Here is a 22,978-nt window from a genome sequence, read left to right as displayed (position 1 = left end):
TGGGGTGGGAGGCAGCCTTCTTCCCACCCATAAAGCAAGAGTCCCACCAGGGGGCACTCTGGCTGCTCCCAGAACACAGACCCAGACCAGCTACAGCAAAAATCAATATATTCATACCCCCAACTCCCCAGCCTTCTTCACTCCCAAGCCCTGGGCCTGCTGGGAGGGCAGCAGAGGGGCTGCCTCAGGCAGGCCGGAGAACCCCAATGCTTGGCCCCCTTGGCACTGTGTCTCTATTGCTCCCGCCTGTAGAGCCTGACAGGGTGGCCTCCAGTCCACTCTCTGAGGGGGGTGGCACTCCAGCCACTCAGTAGATGCCATAGGTGGGTTCGTGACTGTCTCTGTACCGGTCCAGGTAGCGCAGGGGCTGCCGGTGGGGGAAGCGCTTCTGCTTAGGGTGGTAAGGGGGCGGCCGCACAAACTCGAACACAGGCTCTCGCATGTCTGCAAGAAGAGTGAGGGGGCGGGTGTGTGGACTGCTGCTGGCCTGAGCCCCTCTCTCGTCTGCCAGGTGGGACTGCCCAGGCTGGCACCACCCAGCCAGCCCACCCCAGGAGTGGCATGCCTGCTGGTGGCCCTCTCCTGACAGGCGCTCCTCCTGGCAAGTCAGGAGAGGTCTGTGAGCTCAGGCCAGCCGCCCCCTCCCCCAGCCCACTCCGCCCTTACCCAGGAGCTGGTGGAAGATGTGGGTGACCGAGTCATCCCAGCGGCACTGGAAGAAGGCCAGGCCAGCTGGAGTCATGGTATCTTGGTGTTTCTTGTAGAAATCAAAAGTGTGGAAGGTCCGCTGGGCAAGCTGGTAGCTGCAGAAAGAGAGGAGCATTAGAGAGTGGGGAGGGGGGCACCAGAGCCCCACAGGCAATGCTGAGAAGCCCCTTAGGGTCTGCCTAGCACAGCTCAAGTTACGCGAGAGGAGAACTGAGAAAGACTGACCGCTGCTGGGAAGCTGGCCTGAGGCTGGGGGTAGCTGTGGGGGTGGGGAGGGGCACAGATTACCAGGGTGAGGGCCGGGTGTCCCCAGAGAAGTCGATTGACTTGTCCTGCTTGAAGAGCAGAAAGGCAAAGCGGTGGAAGCCGGAGCCTCGGGCAGGGAAGGGGGGCAGGTAGGGACACGTCTCCTGTCCTTCAGCCACCCTGTTGCCCGGGATGTTGGTTCTGGTGGGAGAAAAAGCATCTGTTAATTGCCACTCGCGGGAGGTGGCAGCAGGAACATTCCTACCCGTGTGCTCCCTAGAGACTGATGTACCTCCCCGGGAAGAAAGACCCTAAAATGCTCTCTATTGTACAATCAAGTAGGAAGTAGAGCTCTGCAAACCCTCGGATGGACTGCAAACTTGTGGAGGCAACAGTAGGGGCTCAGAGGCCAACAAGGGCCGCAGGAACTGTCAAGATGAGAGCTAGGTCAAGCAGCCCGTTTACTGGCCCTGGGGAGCTGTGGGGATGCCACAGCCGTGCACGCGGGAAGGCCATGTGACCTTGGGCTGTTTCTCTCCCCATTTCCCAAAGCCTCTAGGTTTGTCAGGGAGTGTTTGCCCAGCCTGGCACTGGGATGGCCGTTATACCTGCCCCAGGTACAACTCCCCAGAGGGTCCTGTTGCATAGGCTGGTAACTGCAGTTGAATAAAAATGCCTGACCTCCTCCCCTTGGCCTGGTGCTCAGAACCAAAGGCCACTGAGAAAACAAGAGGCAGCCCACAGGTACCAGAGGCCTCTCATGGACTCCTTTCCCATTTGATCGTCGGCCCGTGAGCCATGGCCGCTGAGCCTGCGCGTCCGGAGCCTGTGCTCCGCAACGGGAGAGGCCACAGCAGTGAGAGGCCCGCGTACCGCAAAAAAAAAAACCCAAAAAACTGGTTCCTTCCTACCCGCTTTAATGGAAACTCAAAGCAAGCTTCAACTGCACTTGGAATCCCCTCTTGGTGTCAGCCCTCTGCTGGGGAGAGTTCCTTGTTTGCAGGTCCCAGCTGTTCTGGAACCTCACTTTTTAGAGAGGTGGTTCCCCTGCAGCTGAGCACAGAAGGATCCTGACTGCTAACCCACCTGCCCTAGGGCAGTGTGTGCTGGGCCAGTGTGAGTTGGAGGAGGGTTAACTCTTTCTTTCCAAAGGAGCTGGCCTAATTTTGAGGCGGGGCGTCCTCTCCCTTCGATGCAGCAAGCATATTATGCCTTCTGTGTGGTAATATGTGAAGTTCCTCTTGCTGGAAAAGGTGCATTGATCTCTTGACTGGCTACTAGGCAGTCTTTGCCTTTAGAGAGGAGAAATACCCTAACCATCCAGCAAGCACTCAGGAGCTTTCTGGGTCCTGAGCAGGGGGCGTGCCCAGAGATCTCTGAGACCTGCCTTTGCCCCACCTGACAAGGCTTCTTATTCAAAGCATCGGGAGGCCAGGACCCTGTGAATAGCCGGCAAGGGGCCAATGCCCAGGGCTGGCAAATTTCTTTCAAGAGGACTGTGGGAGCAGCCAGGGCCCACTGCCTGCTTTTCTTCTGCACCCGTCTTCAGCCAGTGGATCACAGGGCCTCTGACACCCTCAGGAAGCAGAGGTGAGGGGTCACCTCCTGGGGTGGGAGGCAGCCTTCTTCCCACCCATAAAGCAAGAGTCCCACCAGGGGGCACTCTGGCTGCTCCCAGAACACAGACCCAGACCAGCTACAGCAAAAATCAATATATTCATACCCCCAACTCCCCAGCCTTCTTCACTCCCAAGCCCTGGGCCTGCTGGGAGGGCAGCAGAGGGGCTGCCTCAGGCAGGCCGGAGAACCCCAATGCTTGGCCCCCTTGGCACTGTGTCTCTATTGCTCCCGCCTGTAGAGCCTGACAGGGTGGCCTGAGAGGCCCAGTCCACTCTCTGAGGGGGGTGGCACTCCAGCCACTCAGTAGATGCCATAGGTGGGTTCGTGACTGTCTCTGTACCGGTCCAGGTAGCGCAGGGGCTGCCGGTGGGGGAAGCGCTTCTGCTTAGGGTGGTAAGGGGGCGGCCGCACAAACTCGAACACAGGCTCTCGCATGTCTGCAAGAAGAGTGAAGGGGCGTGTGTGTGGACTGCTGCTGGCCTGAGCCCCTCTCTCGTCTGCCAGGTGGGACTGCCCAGGCTGGCACCACCCAGCCAGCCCACCCCAGGAGTGGCATGCCTGCTGGTGGCCCTCTCCTGACAGGCGCTCCTCCTGGCAAGTCAGGAGAGGTCTGTGAGCTCAGGCCAGCCGCCCCCTCCCCCAGCCCACTCCGCCCTTACCCAGGAGCTGGTGGAAGATGTGGGTGACCGAGTCATCCCAGCGGCACTGGAAGAAGGCCAGGCCAGCTGGAGTCATGGTATCTTGGTGTTTCTTGTAGAAATCAAAAGTGTGGAAGGTCCGCTGGGCAAGCTGGTAGCTGCAGAAAGAGAGGAGCATTAGAGAGTGGGGAGGGGGGCACCAGAGCCCCACAGGCAATGCTGAGAAGCCCCTTAGGGTCTGCCTAGCACAGCTCAAGTTACGCGAGAGGAGAACTGAGAAAGACTGACCGCTGCTGGGAAGCTGGCCTGAGGCTGGGGGTAGCTGTGGGGGTGGGGAGGGGCACAGATTACCAGGGTGAGGGCCGGGTGTCCCCAGAGAAGTCGATTGACTTGTCCTGCTTGAAGAGCAGAAAGGCAAAGCGGTGGAAGCCGGAGCCTCGGGCAGGGAAGGGGGGCAGGTAGGGACACGTCTCCTGTCCTTCAGCCACCCTGTTGCCCGGGATGTTGGTTCTGGTGGGAGAAAAAGCATCTGTTAATTGCCACTCGCGGGAGGTGGCAGCAGGAACATTCCTACCCGTGTGCTCCCTAGAGACTGATGTACCTCCCCGGGAAGAAAGACCCTAAAATGCTCTCTATTGTACAATCAAGTAGGAAGTAGAGCTCTGCAAACCCTCGGATGGACTGCAAACTTGTGGAGGCAACAGTAGGGGCTCAGAGGCCAACAAGGGCCGCAGGAACTGTCAAGATGAGAGCTAGGTCAAGCAGCCCGTTTACTGGCCCTGGGGAGCTGTGGGGATGCCACAGCCGTGCACGCGGGAAGGCCATGTGACCTTGGGCTGTTTCTCTCCCCATTTCCCAAAGCCTCTAGGTTTGTCAGGGAGTGTTTGCCCAGCCTGGCACTGGGATGGCCGTTATACCTGCCCCAGGTACAACTCCCCAGAGGGTCCTGTTGCATAGGCTGGTAACTGCAGTTGAATAAAAATGCCTGACCTCCTCCCCTTGGCCTGGTGCTCAGAACCAAAGGCCACTGAGAAAACAAGAGGCAGCCCACAGGTACCAGAGGCCTCTCATGGACTCCTTTCCCATTTGATCGTCACAGAGCCCCTCAGGGTGGCTAAGGCATGTGGTGGCATCATCCTAGTTTTACAGGTGAGGAAATGAATTCAGGGAGACCAGGAGACCTGTGGGAGAGGCCAAGGCCCACTGCCTGCTTTCCTTCTGCACCCGTCTTCAGCCACTGGATCACAGGGCCCCTGACACCCTCAGGAAGCAGGGGTGACGAACCACCTCCAGGGATGGGAGGTGGTGGTTAATCCATGGTGGAGCCAAGACTGAAATTCAGGTGCAGCTCTTTCCAGGATGCCAGGGCCTCCTGGAATGCTTCTGACCCACTCCCCTACCCCAGGTACTCACACCAGCCAGTGCAAATACTCGGCATCCGGTTCCAGCAAGTGTCCATCTGCACACAAACACACCCCGCTGACTGCGGGAACTGCCGCCCCTTCCCACCTCCTCCCTTGGAAGGAGCTGGGGCTGGAGCGTTCCGTCTGGCCCCTCCCCCAGCTCCCCAGGGCCCTGGCTCACGGGCCGTGAAGGAGGCGCGAGTCCCAGTGAGCCCCAGACACCTACCCAAGTTGGTGAGCAGCAGTGTCCACACGGAACCCTCGTCTGCCTCATAGGTCACCTCCGGGGCCTGGGCAGCCTGGTGGGGAAAGAACGATGGAGCTGTCACCCCCATCAGGGATGGACAAGCTGTTCTAAACAGACCTTTGTTCTGGAGGTCAGGAGCCTGAGGAACCTTGGAGAAAGGAGAGCCCATTCTGAACCAAATGCCCATGACAGCCCCTTGAGAGGCAGGTGGGCAAAGAGAGACTTATAGAAAATCTGAACCACAAGAAGGCCAATGACCAGCGGCTAGGAGGACACTCTGAAAAAAGAGGATCAGTCACAGTAGTATGCCACGATGGAGCTTCTTTTCCTTTCATTTCACGTTCTCTTCTTTGTAATTACTGTATCGTGGTGTTGTTTATCAGGAAATCAAAAAGAGGAGACAGAGAACAAGAAAACCCCAGATCAGCCTACACAGATGCCATGCTTGTGTCCTTAACCACCATAAAAACCCGCCTCTCTAAATGCTTTCAAAAAGGGGTTGTGGTCTGTGGCCCCATGGTGGGCTGTGTCTGTGTACACAGGGCGGGGAGGGGAACAGGCCAGCAGTTACCTCAGTTGGAGTGACCTCATTGCCGTAGTACACAGGCACCAAGTCGTCCTCGCCTACAGCGTAGGCCACATGCAGGGGGACTCGGGGCACGAAGGTGGCCCCGTGGAACAGATCTCGATAGAGGCCGCAGTGTTCGGCCAGACGCTGCTTGTGGTAGGGGCCACAGGTCCTCTCCCACTCAGCCCTCACTGCCTCCAGTGGGATACGTGCTGGGAAGGAATGATGCCAGCTGCGATGCAGGGTCAGGGCAGGGACACACCCAGGACCCTCTCCCCTGGGAAGGCTTACCTGTGCGGAGGCGAGCGGCCCGCTCCTCCTCCACATTGGCCCGCAGCGCCCGGAGAACCCGTTTCCGCTCCAACAGCTGTTGGGTCCGGCAGACCATAGGCGGAGGCAGCCCAATGTCAATCTTGTCTTTGGGATCTGGTGGGGGAAGGTGTGCGGGAGAGAGTGGGATCAGGTCTTGGTTAAGCTGCCTGTCCATACCTTTCCTTTCACGGGGCAAGCTCTGCTGCTAAAGCTTACCCTTTAATTCACAAAACTAAAATATACTGCGTAGTCAGCTTCACAGACATGAACAGGGTCCGGTTGCTAAGCAAACTGGATACAACTTGAGACTGATCCCTAAACCAGGTTACGTCACCTGTCTCGGTCATGGGAAATCGAGGCGGATGGTCATCCCAATTATAACTGGGATCACCTTCAAGCCTGTTCACAGCTGGCCATGGACTCGCACCTGTGTACCTGGCAGAATTCAGAGCTGAAGCTAGAAGGAAAGAAGCACTTCTCACACTTTAATGCACAAAACCACACAAGTCACCTGGGAAACTTGTTCAAATTCAGATTCTGAATCAGCAGGTTAGCGTGGGGCCTGAGACTCTGCATTCCGAACAAGCTCCTGGGTAATGCCCATGCTGCTGTTCCCAGAACACACTCTGAGGAGCAAGACCCTGGAAAACTTTCAATCCAACACCCTTTCCCATTTATGTCAGACTATGACAATAAGAAACAGACACTGAGCCCACATCAGGAGTGACATTAGTCTAAGAATTCCGATTAACTGTATCCTTTAATCCTCACAACGATCTTGTGACACAGACACAATCTTTTTATTTCAGAGTTGAGGAAACTGAACCTCAGGGAAGTCACTCCCAAGAGATTGACTTGGGTTTAAATAAGATTCCACATGTGTGCCCTTAACCATCATTAAAATGCCTTCATAAACTCTTTCCAAAGAACAAACTCCTTAAGCGTAGTTAGTCTCTCAGGAGCAGGGTCCCTGAGTCACCTTGCCCAGGGCTTTCAATTTAATTCAGCAAAGTATTGCGCACCTACGTGCCAAGCACTGTGCGGGTGCAAGGATCCAATGGTGGTGAAGACAGGCAGGATCCCCATCCTTAAGGAGCTCATAAACTGGGAAGGAGGCAGCGAAGAGTCAGGATACGGTGTGGCCAAGGCTACATAAACAGTATTATAGGAGCAGAGAGGGGCGTTCTAACCTGGAACTGGGCCGTGGGGAGCTGGTCAGGAAAGGGCTTTAAGTGTAGAAATACCTAAGGTGGAACTCTAATAATGAGAGAAGGGAATGTTCCAAGTAGGGGGACCAAAAGGTGTGAAAAATCCTGCTGGGACTAAACCGCCACCGGTGCGCACGGGAACGCTGGCAGGCCCCCTCCCCCAAGCTCGGGGAGGACGCCGGCGGGGCCCCCCCCGAGTCCCAAGGCGGCGGGGTCACCGCCCAGCTCCGGTCGCCCCGCACCTGACTCCTCCCCGAAATGCTCCCGGTAGGTCCGCCACCAGTGCGGGTCCCGCGCCTCCTGCTCCGCCCGGCGCCGGTAGCGGTCGAAGCTGCGGTACTTCTTCAGCCGCTCCAGGTTGCTCACGTCGATGACCTCGTTGGGCATCGGCCCCAGAGGTGCGGTCCGGCGGCTCAGGGCGGCTGCGGGCAGAGAGCGGGACATCAGGCCGGCCCCCGCCCGGCCCCACGGAGGTCGGGGTCGGAAGCTGGCTCGATCCCCAGGGTTCGGCTATACGGAGACCTCCAAGAGCCCTCACCTGAGGTGCCGAAGCCCCGCCACCTCCGATTCCCGTACAGCGCGACTCGCCACCAGGTCGCCGCCATCTTCACTCAAGCCGCCGCCAGAGGTGCGGTCCGGCGGCTCAGGGCGGCTGCGGGCAGAGAGCGGGACATCAGGCCGGCCCCCGCCCGGCCCCACGGAGGTCGGGGTCGGAAGCTGGCTCGATCCCCAGGGTTCGGCTATACGGAGACCTCCAAGAGCCCTCACCTGAGGTGCCGAAGCCCCGCCACCTCCGATTCCCGTACAGCGCGACTCGCCACCAGGTCGCCGCCATCTTCACTCAAGCCGCCGCCGTCGCCGCCGTCGTCGCCGCCGTCGCCGCCGTCGCCGCCGTCGCCGCCGTCGCCGCCGTCGCCGCCGTCGCCGCTCCTAAGACCCGGAAGAGGCGGCCGCAGCAGCGCCTGAGCGCACGGCGGAAGCCCCGCCCTCAGCGTCATAGGAGCCACGCCCCATCCTAGGCCCAGGAGTCTTACTTCCTGGGATCCCCGAGCTCCTCCCTCCGGGAGGTGGCTGCGGGCCTCCGGCGACCCGGCTCCGGAAGTGACCGGTGGACTGCGAGGCGGAGCTGCGAGCGGTGCGGACCCCTTCCCGCGTCCAGCCACCAGGGGGCGGCACAGACTGGGGACGGCTGGCCGGGCCCGCAGCCGCCTCGGCTCAACGAGGTAGTCGCTTTGCGGGGCTCTGGGTGCTGCTCTCTCTCAAGGGTCACCCAGTCCCTGAAGGCGGCATCCTGAGCACCCCCGGCAGCACGGGCAGGGGAAGGGGTTGCGAGCAGGGATTCTGGAGTCCTCCCGACCTTGCTGTCGCCCTAGCAGTTTCCTCATTTGGAAAAAAACACGTAGTAATAGTGCTTACCTCATAGGATTGTTAGAAGGATTAAATGTGAATTAACATATATAAAGCACTTAACTGTGGGATATGTGTTAGCTTTTGATCACCTCCAAGTTTTTGCCTTTGCCTAAACGTTTTCAGGGTTGTGTTGTTCTTGGGATTCAGTTCTAACAAGATGGAACTTGGTACCCCTGGTGATCTGGACCCGCTTCTGCTCTTGTCCCTCTGTCCTGGAATTCAAGCTTCCATGACACCAATCGTTTGTAACCCAGCAAAGGGCTCTTGTGCCTGTGATGCAGAAAGCCAGACTCTTGACACTGGATTTGCAGCAGAGTAGATTTATTGCAGGGCACCAAGCAAGGGAGTGGGAGACAAACCTCAGATCCACCCCAACTTGGTCTTTGAGTTTTGTTTTGTGGGTTCTTTTTAGGGGAGGAAAAAGGAAGCTGGGGTTAATCATCGTTTTTTGACATTTTTTTTAAAGTTCTTTTTTTTAATATGGACCACTTTTAAAGTCTTTATTGAATTTGTTACAATATTGCTTCTGTTTTATGTTTTGGTGTTTGACTGCAAGGCATTTGGGATCTTAGCTCCCTGACCAGGGATGGAACCTGCACCCCCTGCATTGGAAGGCGAAGTCTTAACCACTGGACCACCAGGGAAGTCCCTACATTTCTTAATCAAAGTTTTGGGAATCAGGATGTTTCTGGTTTACGACTCTCTGGCCAGGTAGTCCATGGCTTGGGGGTCTGTTAGCTCACCTTGCCCTGGAGAAACGGCCTGAGTTTGCACATTAATGGCGATATCTATAATAATAGCAATTTTAGTACATTAACGATGTTATCAACAGCAGCAGTTTTAGTCATCTGACTCTGGTTGATTACTGTTCAGTTAGCACAGGATTGAGATCAGGGGGGATAAGAAAGGGAATAAAGTTTTGGATAGAGAGATTAATCATAAACTCGGTAAGGGAACATGGTTTTACAGGGACTCGGTTTCACATTTTTCACTTACTCAGCACTTTTCTCCCCCTGGCACCGGACCTTTGCACATACTGTTACTTCTGCCTTGCACTACTTACCTTTCCCCCTGTTGCTTGGCTACCTCCTAGACCCCGTGAAGTGGTCCCTCCAGGAAGCCTTCCCTGATGTCTCAACCAGGGCTGCTGACCCATTCAGTTGCTCTGGTTCTAGCAGAAGCTTGACTCTCACATTCACACTGAAATGGCAATGAGGGGTCTCTTAGTCCAGCAGGAAGTGGCCACACCTTGAATTTGGTTTTCATAAACAGCAGCCAAACAGCTAAACTCACTCTCACTGCCAATTCACCCATCAATGCACAGCTACTATATGTTAAGGCCCGTAAGACCCAGTCTTGCCCTTAAAGAGTCATTGCTTATTTTTATTATTTTTTATATTTTCATTTTTATTCAGATGTTACTTATTTTATTTTTTTGGCCGCGCTGCGTGGCATGCGGGATCTTAGTTCCCCGACCAGGGATCTAATTCGCGTCCCCTGCGGTGGAAGCGCGGAGTCTTAACCACTGGACCGCCAGGGAAGTTCCTGGAGGCACTGCTTATTAATTTGTGAAATTCTGCTGATAGACGAGCAGAGCTGAAGGTTGTGAGCAGACCAGGACTGTGCCTCAGGCCGGGAGGAGCACAGGGGTTCCTATATTCTTAATGTCCTGCGTGTGTTTAAATCTGGCCTCCTTTGCTATTTTATCTTCTTCTTTTGTTTCTGAATCCTCTTCTACATGCCTCTAAACTCACCCCCACCCCAGCCTGCCCCTCTAGAAATGAAGACTCATGGGACCTCCAGGGGCAGAGGCACAGGGCTTGCTGGTCAATCAGATGGCTGTTATTTCTCCATTATTCTTTACTTTTGAAAAACATTCCTGTTCTCTCGCTGTCCTAGAACCCTCTAAGAATGGGGCTTGCTGGGATTTTAACTGTTTGAAAGGCCTAGCAGGGATTCCCACTTGTATCAACTTGAGGCAAATAATAAACATGAATAACTCCTGAAACTGGAAGTATTGGCCCAGCCAGTGTCTTTCATCATCATTACTTTCCACCAATATTTCTCTTTCTACAGGGAACATCTGGGTTATGACCTTGAGGAGTTGTTTATAATTTTGAAGGGAAAAAGAAAGATCAGCAGATACGTAACACTCAGTCCTGTGTGCAGCCGTCTCCCACCTGTGGCGTGGGAGAACGTTAATGAAAAGGGGGTGTGTAAGCCACCTGCCACACCTTAACGCCAGTGACAGGGATCCAGAGCAGTTACAGGCACTGGGTAACGTGTCACCGTAACTAAGTGCCCGTGGAACGTATCTACTTGGCTGTTCCATGGGCACCCAGTTGCCCAAGACAGCAACCTGGGGGTCCTCCTCGACACGTCTTCCTTCCTGACCCTGCCTGCATGTCAGGCACCAGGTCCCTCAGTGCCACGGCCGGTGCTGTGCTCTCCCGTCTCCCCTATACCACGGCAGACAGCCCTCTGCCCGCTTCCCTGTCCCCACTCTGGCCCCCTCCGGTCGGTCTGTTCTCCACCCAAAGCCACAGTACTTTTTCTAAAACACAAAGATGGTTCCACCCTGTTTAAAACCCTTCAGTGAATAGCCATTGCCCTGAAGATAAAAATTCAAACTTTAACAAGGTATACAGACCTCATCGACCTGCACCCTAATTCTAAACTCATTCCCGTTGGGTCTCCCTGCACCCTCCCCCAACATGTGCCTGTGATCACCCACATATCTGTCAGGTGACTGCTTAAATGCCAGCTGCTCCCAGGCTGTGCCCAACCTTACACCCACCTCCGGCCCTTCACACAGGTGGGAATTCGTTAAGTGTGTGTTGAGAGGATTGAATTCCAAGCTTCAACAAGGCTTCTAATGGGACACGAATGCTTCCCTCCTCTGTGTGGGCACCACCCCAAGCAGCGGCTTGGGGATCTTCTACTTCACAGAAGCACCGTGTGCAGCACGCTTTTCTAGAAGGAGCCAGCAGCGCTGTGGCTGAACACCTGGGGCTTTGGAATCTGTCCAAGCAGAACTCAAATCCAGGTTCTGCTATTTGCTGCGTCACCTTTGGCAGATTATTTAACCTCTGAGCCTCAGTCCCTTCATCTGCGAAGTAGGGGCGATAATCACATCCTTCTCCTGCCTGTGGTCCAGCCAGGGGAGTATGGGGCTGGAGAGTCCCAGCCCTGGCCCGTTTTACAGCAAATCACAGCCCTACAGAGCAGACATTTCCAAGAAATAGGTTCAAACTCTGATGAGCCGTGGCAAATTCTAAGAATCCAATCATTAAGAATATTGCAATTTAGGGACTTCCCTGGCGGTCCAGTGGTTAGGACTCTGCACTTTCACTGCTGAGGGCCCGGGTTCAATCCCTGGTCGGGGAACTAAGATCCCACAAGCCTCATGGCAAAAAAAAAAAAAAAAAAGAAGAATATAGCAATTTAGTGGGTCCAAGAGGCCGTATATAAATGAGCTCCCCCTGCAACTGCTCCAAAAGAGCAGACGTGCGCCTGTGTCCGCTCACACCCCACTCGGCACCGCCCTCTCCTCCACCACCTTCCTGCTCCCCAGACGGTCCCCTCTGATGGGAGGTGAGGAGCCGCTCTAGAGGTTAATTGTGATTTTATTAGTCGAGTCCTTGGGTCTGCAGGAGACAACTGCCAATCCTCCCACCCCTCTCCTGGCACCCCTCTGGCCGGCCTTGGCCCTCTGCCCACACGTGGAGAAGGGCGGAGCCCCCCACCCGGGACAGCAGCCGGGGTGCGGCCCCTCCTGGTCCTCGGCGCTCTGTATCCCCCCAGGCAGGGGCTCTCGCTCTGTCATCTTCGTTCCCGCTGGCCGGGGTTTTGTGGCAAGTGAACAGCACGGAGAAAAGCCTTCTGTCCCTCCCCACACCCCACTGCCACCCGCAGCCCCCTCTTTGCCTCTGGGGAGCGCATTAGAAGAAGCCGATGAGTCCGCTGCCCCGGCAGCTGGGAACGAGGCTGCGGGGCAGCCAGCCTGGGAGCAGGAAGGGCTGGCTGAGTCCCCAGGGCAGCTCGGTCTGTGAGGTAAAAGCCGCCGCCGGGCACGGCGCCCTCCCTGCTCCTGCAGCACCTCCCACCCCCTCAGCCAGGAGGCTAGAAGGCTCTTGAGAATTTGCGGCCTGACTCTCCGTCCCCGTCAGGGAGGAGACCCGGCAGCCCCTCTGCTGGCCTCTCAGGCGGGGAGGGCGGCGCACTCCTTGTGGCAAGGGAGTCGAGAAGACCCCCCGCCTGAGAAGAGGCCCAGGCGAAAAGATCCCCGGACCATCGATGCGCTGAGGGGCCGAGGGGTCCGCGGAGCCCAGCCAGACGCTGGGCCCTGAGCCGGACGTCTGCGCGGCAGGAGCACCGACGCCCTCGCTGACGCTGACGGTGTCGCGGGGCGGAGATGTCCCCAGCCTCGCGTCTCCCCAGAGGCTGCTGCCTCCTGGGGAGTCTGAGAGGCACGGGGGCGCCTGCCTGCCTCCGCACGGGCCGGAGCGTCGGAAAGAACGCGCCGGCACCCTGCGCACAGGAAGAGCTGTACTGAGGCCCTGGGCGCTGCAGGGCTCTCCCGGCGCCCCTGCTCGGCGCTGGCGGCCAGTGCGCAGTGGGGCGGTTCTAGAGCCAGGCCCGTGCTGAGAGGCAGTGGGGCCTTCAGGCTGAATGCGACGTCATGTTGTAGGAGGCTTTCTTCAGGGCCTCCAGGAAGAACTGTTCGTTCTCCAGGAAGTCACGGTCCTGAAAGGCGGAGCTGAGTGAGCAGCCACCCTCTGGTTCCCTCCTGCCCCCGCTTCTGTGCACAGGGACGCTGGGTTGCTGGACTGAGAGCGAGCTGGCCCCTGGGTGCCAGCCGAGCAGCCCCCCCTCGGGGACCCTGTCGCTCACATCCTGGCTCAGCCTGGCTCTGGGAGTCAGTGGGGGCGGGGCAGGGAACGAGCACACGCACTGGAGTGAGACACCAGCTCTCACTGCCGGTGGGGCCGCTTGTTCGCACGTGACTTCATCCCTCTAAGCCTGTCTGTCAACTGGAGAAAATAGCATTAGCCGCCTTGTGGGGCTGTGGGAGGGTAAAAGCTTATCAGGCACGGCACAGAGCCTGGCGTGTAGGAAACGCTCCATCAGTGACACGGGGAGCATCCCTGAGACGTGTCCTCTGAGCAATCTGCGCTGCTGCTCTCCTCCAGGGGGTGGGCTCAGCCCTCCCCGGGGCCAGGCTGTGCTCCCTCCTGCCTCTGCCTGAGCTGCCTGTCCCCAGTGTGAACACGAGGAGCCCTAAGTCCAGGGGGAGCGGGTGGGCCTGGGCCGGGGCGGCATCTGCTCTGGGAGGCTCACCTGCTCAGCTGTGTGTTTCAGCAGCACCAGCTTGGCGTGGAGGTGCGAGGGGCCCGGGCCGGCTGGCAGCTGGCTGCACTGAGGAGCCGGGGGGGCAGGAGCCACGATGGCTGTAAAGGCCAAGGAGGACGGAGTCAGGCACTGCAGCGCTCTAGAGCCCCCGAGCCACAACTTCTGAGCCCGCATGCCACAACTACCGAAGCCCGCGTGCCTAAGCCCGTGCTCCGCAACAAGAGAAGCCACCGCAATGAGAAGCCCGCGCGCCGCAACGAAGAGTAGCCCCCGCTCGCCGCAACTAGAGAAAGCCCGCGCCCAGCAACAAAAACCCAACACAGCCAGAAATAAACAAACAAACAAAAAACCCAAGATGACTTTAAAACCCAGCTGCCCCCTAACCTGAGCACACAGGAGGCGTGGGCAGGGTGTTGCTGGCCCTGCCCTGCCCAGTGGGCCGGCCGAGCCCATGTCCCACCCTCCTGGAGCCACTTACCACTCAGGCCAGAGGCTGCCGGGCCCTGGGCCCTGGAGAGCAGCCCCACGGGCCCGGAGGGCAGGTCCTGTCGGATACGATCCAGCTGCAGCCGCTGCTGGGCCAGACTCAGATGCTCCTGTCCCCGTCCCCCCAGAGAGGACACAGCTGTGAGGGCAGAAGGCTGGGGGCAGGGGTCGGGGGAGGGACGCCCTGGGAGGCGGGGGGCGGGGAGCGGGAGGCAGGAAGAGCCTTGCCTGGTGCACGTGCCGCTCCCGCTGCCGCAGCCGCTCCTGCTGCTGCTGCACCAGCTGCAGCCGGGCCTGCTGCTCTGACTGCACCTGCCGGGCCTCGCGCAGTGCCCGCTCCCCCTCCTCGTACTTCTGCGAGGCCACCTGCGGGGAGGCCGCCTGGGTCAGCTGGGCTGGCTGGGGTGGGTGCACTGCCCACGCCCAGGGGCTGAGCCTCTGGGCACCTGGCTCATGCTCTCCACCTCCTCAGCGCGCAGCCTGATGCGCTGGGCGGCGGCGCTGACCCTCTCCTTCTCCAGCCACAGCTCCTGGCGCTCCTGTTCCAGAGCCTCCCTCTCGGCCGCCAGCTGGTCCTCTTTGGCCCGGAGCTCGCTTGCCCTGATCTTCAGCTCTGCCTGTTCCTGGAGACAGCAAAGCCTCTCTGCAGTCTCCTCCCCGGAGTTGAACTGGGCTCTGCTCAGGGTTCCGAGGACCCGCTGGCCGCCCTGCCGCATTGCTGTGGCTCGGCTCCGCCCTGACTCTGGGAGGAGGTGGTGGGAGACCTGGGGCCAAGCCCCGCTGCAGCCCCTCGGGCCCCTGCGCTCAACTTCTCGGAATCCGATTTCTAGAATATCTAAGTCATGGGAACGTGATGAGGAGTAAATGAGCAAATGCGTATAAAGTACCTGCGATGATACGATAAAAGGAAGTAGTTATTACGATTACTGTTGTTTTAATTCCTATACTCTTGTTACCGCTGCGCTCTTTGCTAAGCTGACGCACTCTGACGGAGGAAGCAGTGAGGCCCCGGGCTGGGGAGAGAGGCAGGGCTGCCTGGGCTTCCCGCTGTCCGGGGAGGCTCTGGGTCTCACCTTGGCCAGGCTGACGAGGGTGCCCTCCCGCTGGGTGTCCACCTGCAGCGCCCGCTCCACCTCACGCTCGGCCCGCTCCTTACTCAGCTTCTGCTGTGCACAGAACTCGGCCCACTCGGCCGCCAGGCGCCGCCGCTCCTCCCCACACTTGCGCATGACGGACTTCTGCTCCTCCAGCAGGGCGCTCTGGGGCGAGGGCGTGAGGGCGCGGGGTGAGCGCCCCTGGGCGCAGTGGCAGGGACAGAGCTGAGCGTGGTGCGGCTGGACTCACCTTGGCCCTCTCCAGCTCCTCCCGCTCCATGGCCATCTGCTGGGCCACGACCTTCCTCTGCTCCTCCAGAGCGCGCTGCGCGGACTCGGCCTTGGACTGCTCGGCGCTCACCCGCCAGCGTTCCTGCGGGCCGGGCCGGGTCAGGGCTGAGAGCTCGCGCCCCTGGATGCTCCGCCTGCCCCCAGTCAGGCCTGAACCGTGCCCCGGGGAGCTGTGCAAACCGCCCTCATCTGGCTTCTCCCACAAACACATCCTTTCCTGAGCGGTGAAAATGGGAAGGAGCCTGAGGCCTGCCAAGGCCCAGCCGCTGGGATTACCTGTGCTGAGGCTAATGGCTCGGGAACCGCTGCTGAGAGAGGCACCTTGCGGCTCCGAAGGGCCAAAGAACGGCAATATCCCTGCTCCCTGAATGGCCAACTACAGCACTGCCCGCCTGTCTCTTGTCATCCAACAGGGAAAGAGCACCAGGGTGGGCATGACACCGTACGCCAGGGGACTCGGGGCACACACCAGCCCGGCCCGAGGCAGGCGCTGAATAAAGCACCGAATGAAGGGCTGAATAAATATGGTTCACGATGTAAAAACATCGATGTCTACATACTGATATGTCTACAGGATATATGTGATGTCATCAATGGCTATCTCTGGCTAGTGGGTAATTTTTATTTTCTTTATTGTTGCCTGTTAATTTTTTCAATGAGATGTATCATCTTATAACCTTGTACGAAAAAGGAAAAGGTATTATTATTATTTCTGAATTCATCAAATATTTATTGGATCAATTCCATCAGGGATTGCTTTTTTGTTTGGCATAAGGTAAGGGGTCAATTTGAGTTTTTGCATAAGTACAGCCAATTGTTTTATCTTTTAACTTAAATTTTTTTTTGCCGTGCTGCCCAGCTTGTGGGATCTTAGTTTTCTGACCAGGGATCGAACCCGGGCCCCCTGCAGTGAAAGCGTGGAGTCCTAACCCCTGGACCGCCAGGGAAGTCCCCATAAGTACCGCCAACTGTTTAAGCACACCTATTAAAACACGGAACACCTCACGAATTTGCGTCATCCTTGCGCAGGGCCGTGCTAATCTTCTCTGTGCTGTGCCCGTTTTAGTATATGTGCCGCTGAAGCGAGCACGAAAAGCCATGATTTTCTAAAGAATGAACCTCGCTCTTATACCTGGAAGATACGTCGGGAGTTTAAATACGCTATCTGTTACAGCTCAGAAGGCAAGAGCACTTCTCCTAAAGTCACAGGCATCCCTGATGAGCAGGTAGGAGCTGGAAGGGGTAGGCCTGGGGCGCTTCTGGAGGTGGGGAGGTGGGAGCCTCCGCAGAGGCAGGAAAGGGCAGGAGAGACGTTGCAGAGGAAAGTCCCGAGGCCGAGGAGGCGAGGTCAGAGTACAGCTGCCATGCCCTGGGTGCCCGGGGGAGACGGGCCCTGTGGCAGGAGGCCATGCCCCACCTGCTCCAGCAGCCGGCTCTGCTCGCTCAGGCGCGCCTCCATCTTCCCGATGACCTCCTGGAGCCGGCTCCGCTCCTCCTCCATGTCCCGCTGCTGCCGGCTCAGCCTCTCCTGCAGCGCTGGGGGCGGCCCGCAGGGCACTCACTGCCCGCCCACCTTCCCACCACGGGGGACAGGAGAGAGGGACATGTGGCCGGCGGTACCTCGGAGCTGCTCGTCTCGCTGCCGGATCCCCAGCTCCCGCTCCTGGGCAGTGCTGAGGTGCGAGGCCTCCACGCGGGAGGACAGCTCGTGCAGGCTGCTGGAGAACTTCTCCATCTGCTCGATGATGCCATTCAGGGACCTGCGGCGGGGGGGGGCGGGGGCGGGGCTCAGGTCGATGGCCTGTGGACCAGAGCACTGCCGCGCCAGGTGGGCGGGGCCTGGATGGCGCGCCTACCGCGTATGGGAGGTGGCGCTGGTGACGGCGTCGATCTCCCGGTCCTTCAGCAGCTTCAGCCGCTGCAGCTGCTCCTCGTGGTCCTTGCGCATCTCCAGGATGGAGGCCCTGGGGGACAGTGGGGAGGGCAGCTCTGCACGGGAGGGGCGTGCCTCCGGGTGGTCCATGCTCCGTGGGCCTCTCCTCCCCATCTCCGGGCACTGCCTCACTTTCCCCGGCTCCTCTGCCTTATCTGTCTTGCTGCCTCAATGCCACATCCATTCTCTGGGGGCAGATTCCTTGTTATTCAGCAAAGGACACTTGACAGGTGTGCCGACAACCCTTTCGTGTCTGGCCAATCTGAGCCGTGTGAAAAGGCCTGCTCTGCCCCCGTCGGCCAACTCCCTCACGTGCTTTTTCTTAGTTTTGCTCTCATCTAGAAAGGTAACCAGATCAACACTCCAGGCACGACCTTTTCCAGGGCCAGTCTAGTTACTAGACTCGAGAAGTGGGGCCGGTGAGTGGGTTAACCGGTGCTGAGTTAGCCCTCGGGTTGCTTGCTGCTGCAAGGCCCTGCCCGAACAGCTAGTGACCTTGGGCCCTGCCGGTATGCCCTCCCCCCTCTGTAGGAGTGGTGGGTCCCCACTTGTGGGGCGACGGGGCAGTGAGCTCGGCCTAGGTCCTTACCCAGAAGGGAAGGGGTCGAGCCTCGGTTCAGAGGCTGCTGAGCCCACGGCTTGGGGTCTCACAGCAATTGGCTTCCTCTGGCCACCCTTGAAGGCAGCCCCCCTGCCCCCGGGCCTCCCCCTCACCGCTGCAGCTCCCGGAGCCGCTCCACCTCCTGGTCCTTCTCCTGCGCGGTGGCCGCCAAGCGCCGCTGGTGCTGGGCTGTGAGCTCGGCGCGGGCCTGCTCAGCCTCCTGGCAGCGCGACAGATACTGGGCAGACAGCTCCTCGTTCTCTCTCCGCAGCCGCTCTTCCCGTTGCTGGTACGATGTTTCTAGCACCTTGACTCGGCTCCTGCCAACAGCACACCCAATCGCGGGGCTCAGGAGGTGACGGCGGCCACCCGAAGGGCCTCTCAGAGCACGGGAGCTGGGGCCGGCCGTGAGCCACCGGAAGTCCAGGCCGGAGGAGCGGGGCTACCTGTGGGCGCTGTCGATGAGCTCCAGGTCTGCCTGGTGCCTCTGCTGCAAACTTTCCAGCAGCAGCTGGTGCTGTGTCCGCTCCAGCTCGAGTTTCCGCACCTGGGAGACGGCGGGAGGGACGGTGTGTGTGTGTTGCGGGGGGTAGGGCAGGGTCCCCCAGACCGCCTGGGGAAGCCGTCCGGCCCTCACGTGGCCCGCTCCCACTTCAGCCCTGGCCCCGGAGCCGGCTGCCCCTCTGCCCCGCACCTGGGCCTCGAGCTCCGCCAGCCGGGCCTGACTCTGCAGGTGGTCGGCCTGGAGCTCGGCAGTGCCCCTCTGAAGCTGAGCCTGTGCCGCCAGGAGCTGCTGCTGGTATTCGGAGCCGGGCAGCAGGCTCCAGGCCAGGGACTCTGGGAGCAGGGGCTGGAGGAGAAGGGAGGGATGTTCCCTGTTAGGCAGGGGACAGGGACTCAGCTGAGCTCACCTACCTCTGGCCCTCACTCACTGGACCTCCCAGGCCCTGTGTCTGATCTGTGGCTGTAGATGGGGACAAGGTCGTGACACCGAGAGGCCAAGGATGAGGCCCGGGAGAGTCAAATGGTCACTGTCCCTCCCCTCGCAGGTCTCTTTGGGGAAGATGAGTCTCCCTTCCGCCCTCAGAACAACATCCTCCCAAGTAAGGGTTCCAGATCCCTGGATAAACAGCCGAGTCCCAGCAGAGCCTTAGCTACAACAAAAGGTTATGACCCTGGCCCTTTCTGTCAGGCCTGAAGTCCCAGTGTAGACAGCTGCTCTGGTTCCTGCAGGCTGCCCACCACCCACCATCTCAAAGGCACTTCCGGGTTACCCGGGAGGTGCCCCCGTGGGGCTAGGCCTCCTCAGGCCCGGGGGTCACAGGCGCCGCTGCACCTGGGAAACAGAGGCGGTGCGGTAGGAGGATGGCAAGGATGGAGGAGGCTTTCTCGACAGAGCATCAGGACACCTGCAGCCCTGCTTTCTGATTAGAGCATTCCCAGCTGGCCCCACCTGGGTGCCACCTCACTTCCCCACTGGTGCTGGCAAATTCGCACCCACACCTGCCCGGGAGTGGCACGGAAAGCGCTGCTCGGGAGCGCCGGGGGAGCTAGCTGATAGCGCGATGCGCGCCTCCCAGCAGTTCGGCAGGTTTGGCAGGTGTTGCCTCTGAGGACGTGAGAATTGTTCCATGGGCCCGAAACCTACACCTGTTGGTTCACCCTCCCTACCTGGACAGGCACAGAGAGCCCTGGGGGTTCCTGGGAGCTTGGGAAACCAATTGCAGGCTCTGAAAAATCAACAGCAGAGAAATGAGCAGGAGGTGCAGGGAGGCCCCGCGGGCTGGGTGTGTGCTCGGGAGAGCCCGGCTTCGCTCGCCTTGCCAGGGCCCCCGAAGGAAGCTCTCAGCGTCTCTCCTCTACCCAGAGTTACACCCCTCGAACAAAGCAGAACACAAACCAGTGCCGGAGCAATCTCCAGGGGCTGCTCCCCTCTTTGGGTCACCCGCGTGGAGGGGCAAGGCAGCGGGGTTCCAAGTCACGGGGGACCTGAGGACACAGGAATGGGGGTGGCAAGCTGAAGAGCCTTCTGTGTAGGACGCCGGGAGAAGGGGAGGGTTGGCCCAGCAGGAAGGGAAAATGGCAGGTTCGAGTCATTGACCGGAAAGGCCTGGAGGCTGGCAGTTCACTAAGAGTGAGGTCTCAGTGGGAAAAGGGGATGGGGACCCAGCTTCGGGCCCCTTACTCCGTGGGCCTGCTACGTGGTCTGGGATACCACACGCCACACTGACCACGTGGAGCCCAGCACAGCCGTCCGCCGCTCTAGGGAAGGGGGCCGGGGCCGCCCCGCCGCACCTCACCTACCCGCAGCCCCGCCATGAATGTACCCTGAGGCGGCAGGCCGGGCAGGCGGCCTCTGTGCTGCCGTGCCTGGGGTCCCCCCGGCGGCTGCTGGCTCGAGCCCTTGGGTGCCCGCAGCAGGCTGGCTGAGGAAGTAAATGTTAAAGTGAAGGAGGGCAGAAGGTCCGGGTTAGGCTGGACCAGGACGGGCTGGGACAAAGCCCACGAGTGAAGCTGTGTGGCCGCCCCTCTTCCCGCCTGCCCCCAGCCCTCCTCCTGTTCCTACCATCCCGTCTTGGTAATTCCCCTCCCAGGTCTGAGCGCCTGGCCTTCCGTACCCCGTGTCCGGGCCTCCGTGCTCACTGGGGCCCCCTGATGATGTCCCAGGAGCGACCATGGGCCTGTTACGGGCAGCAAGGCCGTGCTCTGGTCCACGCGGCTCGCTCAGCTTCGGCGGCGGGCCCGCTCACCCTCCCGCCGGCTCCAGCCCCCTTTGGGCCCCTCGCTGCTCCTGTCTGTCGCTCCCCCTTGCTTCTCGGCTCTCGGGGTCGCCTCGGTTTCAGGTCCAGGTCCAAACCGCCCTCCTCATTCACCCCAACCCCAGGGCTGGGTGACATCCCTGGCCTGTCACACAAGCGCCCCCCTCGCCTCCCCTTTGCTCCGGCCGCAGAGCATCCTGCTGCTTCCTCTGGACAGTCCCGGCCTCGCCAGCCCCCTGGGGGCCGCTCGCTGTCCCCCCACATTCTGCGGCCTCCCCTAGGAGCCGCCTCACAGCCACGGCCTTCTCGGACGCTCCCCGAGAGCACGAGTGAGTCCCAACCCGCGCACGCGTGGCTTTCTTTAGCTTGGTCAGCAGGGCAATTGGACACTGGGTGTCCCGCCAGCCTGAGGGCGCCGTGGACAGAGCCCCTGCTCAGAGGCTCCGGGATGGCTGTGTGTTTGCCATAAGGGTGCCCTCGGTCTCCTGCCCGATCAGGTCAGCACCTGTCCCCACGGCAGTCAGGGAGTGAGCGTCAGCAGCTCCCCAGCTCCCTCGTGTTTTCATCTGAGCAAAGGCAGGGAGCTAGACACGCTCCCCAGCACCTAAGGAAGGGGAGAAGCACGGCTAAGAGGCGGCGCTCTGCTCTGAGGCACGCTGTGGGCACTCCCGACTGGGGCACCGAGGCGGCAAGGTCCTCCGTCCACTAGAGACAGCAGCCCGGGGACTTCGTGGGTGGCACAGTGGCTACGACTCCGCGCTCCCAACGCAGGGGGGCTGGGTTTGATTCCTGGTCAGAGAACTAGATCCGACTTGCCGCAGCTGAGAGTTCGCATGCTGCAACTAAAAAAGATCCCGCATGCCTCAGCGAAGATCCCGCACGTGGCAACAAAGATCCTGCGTGCTGCAGCTAATACCCGGCACAGCCAAATAAATAAATATTAAAAGAAAGAAAAGAAAAGGGACAGCAGCCCAAGCCCCTACCGGTCGGAAGGCAGCGCCCCTACCGAGGGCTGGCCCTTACAGGCTGCGTCGTGCTGCTCTCTGGCCAGACCTTGGGGCTTCTTCCGAGACAGGGCATGGCTCAGCCAGTCCTCCTCCGCCTTCTTCTCAGACGCTCCTGGCTGGCAAGGCTGGCCGCCTTTGGCAGGAGAACCGGTACCCTCGGTTGGTGGCTTTGCCCCCGGGGAGGGCAGCCCGACCGGGGCAGAGTGCTGGCTGGCGGGAGGGGGTCGCCTCGGAGCCTCCCTGGTCGGGGAGGAAGGGAGCAGATCCAAGCCTTCGTCCTTGAGGCCCAGCCAGTCGGCACCTCCCCTCCTGGGCTGCGTGGGGCTGGATGCTGCTGGGGTGCTCTGTCTGGAGCCTGGTTCTCCCTTGGGGTCTGTGCCACCTTCAAAGAACCTACTTCAAGACAGAGAAGTGGGGGTCTAAGGCAGGGCAAGCAGCCTGTCCCAAGAGCCCTCTGACAGGCCTTTCCCTCCGCTGCTGGGCGTGACTATGGGGCCCATGCTAAGAAGTCGTGATGCCCGGGGCCCTGCACAGCCAGAGCCGCGGCAAGCTGAGTGATGTCCGTAGAACACCATGAACACCCATCAGAGACATCTTGGATCCCGCCCATTTTCCCAGCGGGCAACCTGCCTCCAAGGCCAAGCTCCTTGCAGGCCCCGCTTACCTGACGGACTGCCGGCGGGACTGCCGGCCGTCGGAGGAGCCCACGGTGGGTTGATAGGCCCCAAAGGTGAAGTCCTCGTCACCGCCGGTGTTTTCTTTGTCTGTGAATGAAGGGACCTGTGATCTAGAGCAGGGGGACTCAAAAACTCTTCTTCTGTAGCTGCAGAATTCTTTGTTTAAGAAAAGCTGAGGGATTCCCTGGGGGGCGCAGTGGTTAAGAATCTGCCTGTCGGGCTTCCCTGGTGGCACAGTGGTTGAGAGTCCGCCTGCCGATGCAGGGGACACGGGTTCGTGCCCCCGTCCGGGAGGATCCCGCATGCCGCGGAGCGGCTGGGCCAGTGAGCCATGGCCGCTGAGCCTGCGCGTCCGGAGCCTGTGCTCCGCAACGGGAGAGGCCACAACAGTGAGAGGCCCGCGTACTGCAAAAAAAAA

The 22,978-nt window shown here is 59.7% G+C and overlaps 3 protein-coding genes and 1 non-coding gene across 18 annotated transcripts in view; all 4 read right to left on the bottom strand.

Moving 5' to 3' along the window:
* Positions 1 to 91: 91 nt before the first annotated feature.
* On the bottom strand, positions 92 to 1,470 carry LOC112066586 (39S ribosomal protein L38, mitochondrial-like). The gene is made up of 4 exons (XM_024130227.2): positions 1,420 to 1,470; positions 997 to 1,265; positions 667 to 803; positions 92 to 444 (listed from the first exon to the last, which is right to left on the bottom strand). The coding sequence occupies exons 1-4, from the start codon at positions 1,468 to 1,470 to the stop codon at positions 308 to 310; spliced, it is 594 nt and encodes a 197-aa protein (XP_023985995.1). The 3' UTR covers positions 92 to 307.
* Positions 1,471 to 2,651: 1,181 nt separating this feature from the next.
* On the bottom strand, positions 2,652 to 7,574 carry LOC102988286 (39S ribosomal protein L38, mitochondrial). The gene is made up of 9 exons (XM_024130503.1): positions 7,489 to 7,574; positions 7,193 to 7,372; positions 5,722 to 5,856; positions 5,434 to 5,642; positions 4,842 to 4,914; positions 4,626 to 4,671; positions 3,564 to 3,722; positions 3,234 to 3,370; positions 2,652 to 3,011 (listed from the first exon to the last, which is right to left on the bottom strand). The coding sequence occupies exons 1-9, from the start codon at positions 7,553 to 7,555 to the stop codon at positions 2,875 to 2,877; spliced, it is 1,143 nt and encodes a 380-aa protein (XP_023986271.1). The 5' UTR covers positions 7,556 to 7,574; the 3' UTR covers positions 2,652 to 2,874.
* A 5,435-nt stretch (positions 7,575 to 13,009) lies between these two features.
* The window catches only part of FBF1 (Fas binding factor 1), a 22,880-nt gene continuing 12,911 nt past the window's right edge, over positions 13,010 to 22,978 (bottom strand). For 7 of the 15 annotated variants that reach the window (XM_028484341.2, XM_028484344.2, XM_028484342.2 and 4 more), the window contains 18 exons: positions 22,548 to 22,647; positions 21,860 to 22,279; positions 20,445 to 20,543; positions 20,018 to 20,106; positions 19,789 to 19,847; positions 18,812 to 18,967; positions 18,564 to 18,664; positions 18,231 to 18,437; positions 17,440 to 17,547; positions 17,204 to 17,343; positions 17,001 to 17,119; positions 15,543 to 15,665; positions 15,272 to 15,457; positions 14,645 to 15,085; positions 14,427 to 14,564; positions 14,191 to 14,308; positions 13,701 to 13,810; positions 13,010 to 13,106 (listed from right to left, as the gene is read on the bottom strand). In XM_028484341.2, the coding sequence (XP_028340142.1) occupies positions 13,023 to 13,106; positions 13,701 to 13,810; positions 14,191 to 14,308; positions 14,427 to 14,564; positions 14,645 to 15,085; positions 15,272 to 15,457; positions 15,543 to 15,665; positions 17,001 to 17,119; positions 17,204 to 17,343; positions 17,440 to 17,547; positions 18,231 to 18,437; positions 18,564 to 18,664; positions 18,812 to 18,967; positions 19,789 to 19,847; positions 20,018 to 20,106; positions 20,445 to 20,543; positions 21,860 to 22,279; positions 22,548 to 22,647 (2,798 nt within the window). In that variant the 3' untranslated portion in view covers positions 13,010 to 13,022. Of the gene's footprint in view, positions 13,107 to 13,700; positions 13,811 to 14,190; positions 14,309 to 14,426; positions 14,565 to 14,644; positions 15,086 to 15,271; positions 15,458 to 15,542; positions 15,666 to 17,000; positions 17,120 to 17,203; positions 17,344 to 17,439; positions 17,548 to 18,230; positions 18,438 to 18,563; positions 18,665 to 18,811; positions 18,968 to 19,788; positions 19,848 to 20,017; positions 20,107 to 20,444; positions 20,544 to 21,859; positions 22,280 to 22,547; positions 22,648 to 22,978 lie in introns of those variants that run through there. The other 8 variants (XM_028484346.2, XM_028484343.2, XM_028484355.2 and 5 more) reach the window with 8 other exon arrangements.
* On the bottom strand, positions 16,570 to 16,673 carry LOC112066622 (U6 spliceosomal RNA). Its single transcript, XR_002892767.1, has one exon. It is a non-coding gene; the product is annotated as a U6 spliceosomal RNA (small nuclear RNA).

The sequence above is a fragment of the Physeter macrocephalus genome, unplaced genomic scaffold (assembly GCF_002837175.3).
Source record: "Physeter macrocephalus isolate SW-GA unplaced genomic scaffold, ASM283717v5 random_192, whole genome shotgun sequence".
NCBI classification, from domain to species: domain Eukaryota; kingdom Metazoa; phylum Chordata; class Mammalia; order Artiodactyla; family Physeteridae; genus Physeter; species Physeter macrocephalus.
The sequence above is the reverse complement of the archived record's forward strand: the minus strand, read 5'-3'. Positions and strand labels throughout refer to the sequence as shown.

Excerpts from the sequence above, each read along its gene's own strand:
- LOC102988286 (XM_024130503.1), bottom strand. The coding sequence starts at position 7,555 with ATGGCGGCGACCTGGTGGCGAGTCGCGCTGTACGGGAATCGGAGGTGG. Across the intron at positions 5,857-7,192 it reads GCATTTCGGGGAGGAGTCAG|ATCCCAAAGACAAGATTGAC; the intron begins GTGCGGGGCGAC and ends TTCCCCCACCAG. Across the intron at positions 4,915-5,433 it reads ATGAGGTCACTCCAACTGAG|GCTGCCCAGGCCCCGGAGGT; the intron begins GTAACTGCTGGC and ends TTTCCCCACCAG.
- LOC112066586 (XM_024130227.2), bottom strand. The coding sequence starts at position 1,470 with ATGGCCTTCCCGCGTGCACGGCTGTGGCATCCCCACAGCTCCCCAGGG. Across the intron at positions 804-996 it reads GACACCCGGCCCTCACCCTG|CTACCAGCTTGCCCAGCGGA; the intron begins GTAATCTGTGCC and ends CTCTTTCTGCAG. Across the intron at positions 445-666 it reads CATCTTCCACCAGCTCCTGG|ACATGCGAGAGCCTGTGTTC; the intron begins GTAAGGGCGGAG and ends CTCTTCTTGCAG.